Consider the following 8520-nt stretch of genomic DNA (forward strand, 5'->3'; position numbering starts at 1 on the left):
GAGCTAAGGAGACAGGAGAGCTGAACAGACCAAAGACTCTGTACAAGCAGGACACTGATCCCTAACAAACAAACACTACCCAAGGTTCTATGTCGCAGTTAAGACTCGACCTGGAAGCATCAGGAAAAGCCATCAGAGAAAAGCTCAGCAGCACATAATACATTTGTTAACAGTGAGATGGAAGGCCCTCTGTGTGCCACATGGTGCATTCAGGTTCAAGAATGGCAGTGCTTCCCAGCCAGCAGTGTGAAACTTCTGCTTCTGACAGCCTGGAGGGTTCTCTAAGTGCCAGCAACAGAGCAGCAAGCACACGATGCACAGCATGACCTGCAGCAAAAAGCTTTAGCTTCCCAGCATGTAAACATCCAGGTTTCTGGACCTTAGCTCTTATAAACAAATCTGATGATAGAGTTTTGAACTAAAAAAGTTAAATTTTCCATAAAAGGATAAACCACAAAAATACTCTTTCAGCAAGTCTCACGTGCCATTTAATACTTTTCATGTCCTATGAACAAACTATGCAAAACATTTAGAAAGTTTTAGCAGTAGAAATGTTGACCAGCTGAACTGTTTGGCAACCACGTGCTCAGAACATCTCTGAAGGGTATTATCATTTCCTAAACAACAGTCCTGCACCATACCAGGCTATTTCTTCTTCTTTTTCTTTGGTGGCTCATCATCGGAGCTACTGTCTGTGCTGCTGCTGCTGCTGCTGGAGGAACTAGAATCCGAATCAAACTCTGAAGAGGAGGAACTACTGCTCGAGGATGGAGAAGATGAGGAAGTGGAGGAGCTCTCGTCACTGTCACTGTCATCAGAAGAAGAGGAGGTAGAAGAATCTTCACTGTCAGATGAGGAATCACTAGCTGAACTGTCACTACTGCTGCTGCTGGAACTGGTCACACTTTTTGATCTGAAAGGAAACAGAGACAGATGAGACCAGGCCTGCAAGAGACAGCACCCATCACACAGTGTTCTTTGTACTGTGTTGTAATCCAAAGATCAATTATTTGGTCTGAACACTTCCAGGCCCAGGGAGGTGGTTGAGTCACCATCCCTGGATGTGTTTAAGAATCATTTGGATGTGGTGTTGGTGGATATGGTTTAGGGGAGAGTTTTGTATAGCAGGGATGATGGTTGAACTCCAAGGGGCTTTTCCTACATGAATAGTTCTATTCTATTATTCTATTCTATGATTAAGACAAATTCCCACCCTCCACGCCCTGTCCCCTTCTAATTCCAAGCAAATGCATTTTGGCCATTAAGCAAGGGCAAAGGGGAGGAAGCTACAACAGCACTGCAGAAGAAGGTTCAGTCTGAAAGCTGGTGAGGATCCTGTTCACAGGAATGATGAGTGTCTTTACTGCCTTGGCTAACAGAAGAGCAAGGCTGCAGAGGTATGAATGTCCTGCACTGCTAAAGCTCCAGGGTGAAATTAACAAAGATCAGCTGCCAGGACTCCACTCCAACAGGGAGAGACATTCTGGCAATGTAGAAGTTGGTGAAAACCACTGCACAATGCTCATGTTTTCAGGGTGGAGGAGCAGCAGTGGAAACAGTCCAAGATAAAGACAGAATTATGAACACAGCAAAGTGAATTCCTGTATCCTCTTCATATTTTTTTAAATTAATTTTCATTTTTAGCCCTTACTGAAGCTGTTACCAAGAACAAGGCAATTACCTGATTAAGGCAACATGAATCCCAAGAAAGCCCAATTAAATTCTCCCACAGATCTTTCTCCAAACAACACACAGAGGTGCCAATTCACCCCACTTACCACCAAGTCAACCCAACAGCACTCAGAAATGCATTTTGGAACACATGCTGTCACCCCTCTCCCAAGACCTGTTGTCATTTCCAATTCTACTGCAATCAGCTAACAACCCCAGGTGATTTTAAACATGCCACTTAAATAAAATCTACATCTCCAGCAGAACCACAGCTGGGTGCCTGAAAAAAAAAAAAGTGACTGAAGACATGATTTTACCCTTCAGACAGGTAAATTTAGATGTGATTCAAGCATAAAATGGGCTTTCAATTAACAACCCAAGAATGGAGTATGGGAACATGCACCCAGAGAGCTCAGTGTCACCTGAGGTCACAAGATTGTACAACAGCTGTTCTGCCTGTTCCTGTTTTTCTGGTTAAGCCTGTAGCTTACTTATTACTGTTTATATCAAAACACACACACACACACACTATGTAAAAGGTTAGTGCTCACTACTGCCAGAAACCTCACTTTTGCATTTATTTTTTTTTAATCTGGAACTTATCTATTCAATGGCAATCCTTTGCTGAATTTTTCTGCATTTAATTCTTCCTGCATCATAATAAAAATATAAATAGCAAACTACCCAGAAAGGAATTTATATTGATGGATTTGGTGCTTGTATAAACACAGGATAACAATTCAATCTTGGGAGAGCTTTAAAATGTCAAGGAAAAAGTGACCAAACCACCTCATCCCCAATAAATCTTTTTATTCTTCTCATTTTTGCATTGGTTTAGAGCTCAAAGGTGGGTGGGAGATTCATTTCCTGGATTTTGTTTTTGTTTGAGATTGGAGGTTTTTTGTTTGGTTTGGGGGTTTTTAGGTGCTTTATTTCATTCTGTAGACAAAGCTTCAGAGAAAAAAGGAAGAGCAAGATGGGCAGGTAGAGCAATTCCAGACTAGAAAGCAGGGTGCAATTCTTGCACAATTGCTTAAAATACACTTGATGAACTTCAGGCAGATATAGGAGGATTTTTAGTATTAAAGCAAGATCATGCAGAGATAGGACAATTAGTGAGACAAAAAGCAGGGGACAAAGAATTTAGAGGTTTTGAACAGGGAGGTGTAGAAATTCTCCAAATGCCTGCACCAGGCTGAAGGCAGTGAAGTCAGAGCTGTGTTTGCAATGTTGACCTCCCCCCACATCCCTTCCCAGCCCCCTGCTGCAATCCCTAGTGCCAGATCCCACCTCTGACAGCTGCTCGGTTTGCCCACATACCTTTTTTTCTTGGTCTTCCTTTCTGCAGTACTTTCTCCAGTGCTAATTAGGAGGTGGGGGGAGGGAAAAAACAATGGTTTTGATTAATGCAGTAGGAAAATTCAATAAACAGCAGCACAGTGGAGATGAGTTTGATGTTGGAAGACTGGTATCCCTCTGGCAGGGGGCCACACTGCCCAAAGGTCACTTGGCACCTATTTTCAGTCACTATTCAAACCAGAACAATAACAATATCTACAAACCAGGAAAAAAAAAAAAAAAAAAGCAGCATTTCATCTCTAGCTTCCCATGTTAAGTATGCTTTCTTCTGTTTTACTCCTTTCTTCATATTAGATGGGCAAGAACATTTTGGGATGGGAAAAGCATAGGGAAAAGGATACCAAAAATATTCAGTGTGACCATATTTAGCAATAACTGAATTAACTGAAACAAAGGGTAAAATACTGAATTAATCTGGAGCTTTCACCATGTATTTAAAGCACAAGAAGACATGGATAATCTCTTTATACTGACGCTTTCCAGCTATTTATCTCTCCAATTCCCATGTATTCATACATTCAGTGGTTAAAGACATAGAAGAAAGTTTCTTTTAACAAAACACTACAAGTTTGTGGTGGCTTTTTTATAAACAGTCTTTTTAATTCTCTCAGTCAAATGTACCAGTCACCTGCTCTTCTCAATCCTTTGCAAATACACAGCACATAATTCAAGCAGGAACAGACGTGTGGCATTCAATGTGCCACTGATGTGTGTGTGAGGCAGTTGTTCTTTCATTAACCTGGAGACTTTTGCCTCAACTGAAACTTATTATCTTAGATACACAGAACTAGAAGTAACAACTGCAAATATATTTCATTCAGAAATCAGACAGCAGTCTGCATGGAGAAAGACTCCAGAAGAGACTCCGTATGTTTAATTAATTCAGCATGTGTGCAACCCGGGCTGCCAAGCACAGGTCTGTGCCTCCCTCTAGTGTTCAGCCTACGGATCAGGACAGAAACTGGCAACTGCAACCCTCTGTAGATCTATCATCTGCTTCATGAACCTTGGTTGTCTCCCCTGGGGCACCACACTGTCTTCAGAACCATCATGAAGACTGGGGCATCTGGTTTTGGTTCCATGCAGTAACATAACCAAAGAATTTGTGTCTTCTCCCCTGTCATCCCCTCCCAACTCCCACTCCAGGATGGGCAGTGGGCTTTGCTGACACCAATTAGAGCAGCCTCTGCAATGTCCATCAAAATTGTGGGGCCAACACTGGGCAAACAGAGGGATCCTGGAACAACTGCTGAAGTGAGTTAGTGCTGAAAAATCTTGTATGTTCTTGTAAAAAAGTAAACATTAACCTTGTTAGACTATGTTTGCATTCTGGTTAATGATTCATCATCAGATCTTTAATGATAAGGATACAAATACTCAGAAGCAGACCCGTAGGAGACAACTTCTCTGCAGGCAAGGAATAACCTTCCAAAGCAAGCCATGCAAAACGTCAAAGCCTGACCTAGGAACCTGCTCTTTCCATGAATAATACGCTTCATCCCTGAAAGTGTAACACTGGCACCTAAGGAACTGGATGCCTCATGGCAGGTACAGTTAAGGAGCTTCAGAAAGCTTATGATTATGCAACCAGTATGAATCCAGCCCAATTTAACCAGGATGAAAAACTGTTCCCACCTAAGTCTTCCCTTTATGAGCTGACTTTTCACCCCACATACCCCTTGCACCGTGGGGTGTTAAGACTTACAACTCAATAATCTCCCCTCCAGACACACTGGACAGACCTCCAACTCTTATCCATATAAAATTACCCCCCCACACACACACAGGCACAATGGGCAGGTGACAAGCTAGTTCACCCTCAAAGCACTGTCCTCCCATGTTAAACTGCAGAATTCAGCGGAAATAGGGCAGGGAAGGCACAAAGAAATAATCTATCTTAAACTCAATCTTTGTCTTAAAAGCCTTGAGTTTCTGAAGAACTCTCCTAAACCCCATTCCCAAAAGGAGCAAGTTTTAGAGCCTGAGCACTGCTGGCTTCTTATCTACAACACCAGGGGATTACAATTGATTCAGAATTACTCACTGGATCAAAATTAATTTCAGAATCAAATACTTTATGTCACTCTGAATACAAGCTGATGGGCTGCCACTGAAGTCAGGAGCTCAGCACTCTGATCCCTGCTTCTGCTGTCACATCAGGCCTCTCTGCCCACACACAAAATAACCTTTTCATTAATAAACATTTTTATTCTTACCTTTGTTGCAGCAATAGTTGCTTTTCTTTTTCTTTAAGAATTTGTGCTAATTGGGCTGTCCTTGAAGGTCTATGCAGATATTTTCTCTTCCCTGTACATTCATAGGTCCAATGTCCAAATTCTAAACACTTCTGACATCGCACATGCTGCTTGTTTGCCTCCCTGGAAAAGTGCAGAATCACTTAAGTGACTGACTCCAAATCTCTTCTACCTATGAAAAAATGTGTTTATCATACAGATTCTTGGCAGTGTGTGTAGTTACAATTAAACCAGACACTCATGAGTGCTTTAGCTGTTGTATGTTTTCAATCAGGACAAGAACAGTAACAGAATTTAAGCAAACACATTTCCATTTAATAAAACATTCTCACAACAAGTATTTATGAAAGAGAATAAAGAGAGACTCTTCCTCTGTTCTGGAGCTTCAGCTTCAAGTCCTCTTCTGCTAAAGCAGCAAGAGCTGAGATATGGCATCAGCTGTCACCATGCTTATCAACTGTGCCTGAATCCCAGTGTATCCCAGCTGCTGGTCAGCCTTCCTTGCACTCTCCAGATCCTGTAATTCTCCACCCCTTCTAAAACTGTAAACAACTTCAGCATTTTGAGAAATGCCTCTGGGATCATTCTCTGCCAGCCAACCAAGATTCACCCTATCATCAAAATCACATTTTGATCAGCCTAATTGGTGCAGCTTTTAGCATGACAGAATTGTACAAGAGTTCCTGGGAATGATTGCACCATGCACAATGTGTTCCTTGTCCAGTAATTGCACATGGTTCTGGCCTGGCTCAGGTAAGTAATTACCTCGTAGAACACTGTTAGGTAAAAGCAGGCAGCTCCGCTTCTAAATCCTAGGATTTAATACAAGGAGCAAATCACCAAATTCTCACAGACAGTCTAGGATTCTGAGCAGCTAAACCAGAAATTATCTTGGTTGCGGATTCTTTCAATTTACCAAGATTAACTAAAGCCTGCCAGAAGGGTTCATCATAATCAGGTTCTGGCTCCCTTTATGCAAGGTAAATCAAGCAAGACTTCACTTGCTGCTCTGTACCATCCAAATATCTGAAGAATTCCATGAGCATTTTACATCCAAACTTCAGTTTTTACTCTGTGGTAAAATCCTTTGATCATTTCTAGAAGCCAATTAAGGGAGAAAACTCAGGTTTTCATATTCTAGCTCCTACTCCACTACCCTGAAGATTTACAACAGCTGTTCTGCTCTCTGCTCACAGGACCCTCCTCCTTTACAAATAAGGAAACTCAGACACTGGTCACACAACTTGCTCAAGGTCAGAACCACAAATCAGTTTGAGAGCCAGGATCTGTAGCTCCTGTACAGTTCACTCCAACTTATTTCCACCTTCTGTAATGCTTTCCAAACAGCAAAATCCTAATTTTTCAGAGCCAGCTCCTCTAAACTATCCAAAGGTAACAGCCTTGGCTTAACTAGGAGGAGGCCCCTAGACTGCCTAGTTAGTATTCAGAGAGCATAAGTCTCAGACCAGCAGTGAGTGTTTTCCTCTCAAAAGGAGTGTTGCTTTTCAAGACAAGGTGTGAATTGCTTCTCTTTCAGCTCCAGCCTTTGTGACAGTCCTACTCTAACTTGAGAGGAATCTTGCTTGGAACATCCGTTGCTTTTTCAGTGCAAAAAGTATTTGGCTTTATAATACCTGCAGGGGGGCTACAGAAAAGCTAGGGAGGGGCTTTTCACCAGAGAGGGCAGCAAGAGGACCAGGGATAATGGTTTTACACTGAAAGAGGGATGATTTAGGTGAGACATCATGAAGAAATTCTTCACCACGAGGGTGGGAAGGCACTGGCACAGGCTGCCCAGGGAGGTTGTTGATGCACCATCCCTGGAGGTGTTGAAGGGCAGGTTGGATGAGGCTTGTGCAGCCTGGGCTGGTGGGAGGTGTCCCTGCCCATGCAGAGGGGTTGGAACCTGAGGATCTTTAAGGTCCCTTTCAACCTTCACCATTCTAGGATTCTATCATCATCTAGCCTGAGAAACACGGATCAGCAATAGAAAACTAATTCAACCTGCAGCCTATGCTGCAGTTAACTGAGACCTGAGCAGGAAGCAGGACATCTAGTAATTAAAACAACCCCAATGTCTTTGAAGGGTTTGCTTTGTCTTGCCTTGGGCTTCTGGCTCTGCCACTGAAGTTACACAGCAGAATGATGATACTCCCTCCTCTTCCATCCACCTACTAACCCAAGAAGGTGAAGTTTATTTTCCTATTTCAAACTAGCCCAGACCTGTCTCCACAGGAATAGAATGGAAGTTTAAAGCCACAATCATATTATTTCCAGGGTTTTAGTACTACTCACATGACCAGGGCTGACAATTCTATGCAAGCTAAAACAATAACATCAAGTCCTAAGAGCAAGATAAATAATTGCCACCAACACAGGTCAAAATAGCTCAACAACTACAGATCCTTAAACACCAAATCAGCACTAACAAGTTTTAACACTAATGAAAACAAAGATTGATGACCACAACCTAGGAGCCAAGACTAGCTGGGGTACAATTCAGCACAGACCCACCAAGCACTTGAGAGACTTCACAAGAACTGTAAGAAATCATACCTTGACTCCTCATAAAAGAGGAACTAGAAAGAAAAGTATTCCATGAGTACTCTGAAATTGCAAGTAACATTTCCTTGGAAAATATCAAAGAAATTATACTGAATAATAAAAAAGAGAATGCAGGTATCATCAATATTCTGACTCTTAACGATCACACAAAAAACCAAACCCACTCCAAAAATTGTAAGACAAGATACAAATTATTCTAGGGAAGAAAAATAAACATCCAAATCAGCAAACAACAGAAAAGCCAACACAAGCAATCCATGACAGTGAACTACAGGCTCTTGCTGTACTTTACATGAAGGACCAAAAACGTTGGCTTTTCCTCATTTCAGTGTCGGGCCATCCTTAGGTACTGGGAAAATTACTTCAGCGCAGCAGCCAGAGCTGAGTAAAGGTCGCTTTATTATTTTTCTTGCCTCTCTTTTACCGTGCAGCAAACATCTTTTTCCTCATTTCAGTGTCGGGCCATCCTTAGGTACTGGGAAAATTACTTCAGCGCAGCAGCCAGAGCTGAGTAAAGGTCGCTTTATTATTTTTCTTGCCTCTCTTTTACCGTGCAGCAAACATCTTTAACACGGTTGAAAAGCCCAGGGAGGCCCTGCACGGGCCGGACACGGAGCCCGCGGCACCTCCCGGGCCGCCCCTGCCCAGAGCGCTGCCCGCGCGGCGCCCG

The 8520-nt window shown here is 42.5% G+C and overlaps 1 protein-coding gene across 1 annotated transcript; it reads right to left on the bottom strand.

Moving 5' to 3' along the window:
- Positions 1 to 645: 645 nt before the first annotated feature.
- Positions 646 to 8300, bottom strand: ZCCHC10 (zinc finger, CCHC domain containing 10). Its single transcript, XM_010001242.1, has 4 exons — positions 8275 to 8300; positions 5247 to 5408; positions 2992 to 3033; positions 646 to 913 (listed from the first exon to the last, which is right to left on the bottom strand). The coding sequence occupies exons 1-4, from the start codon at positions 8298 to 8300 to the stop codon at positions 646 to 648; spliced, it is 498 nt and encodes a 165-aa protein (XP_009999544.1).
- Positions 8301 to 8520: the final 220 nt, after the last annotated feature.

Source organism: Chaetura pelagica, unplaced genomic scaffold, assembly GCF_000747805.2.
Source record: "Chaetura pelagica isolate M959 unplaced genomic scaffold, ChaPel_1.0 scaffold177, whole genome shotgun sequence".
Lineage (NCBI taxonomy): Eukaryota > Metazoa > Chordata > Aves > Apodiformes > Apodidae > Chaetura > Chaetura pelagica.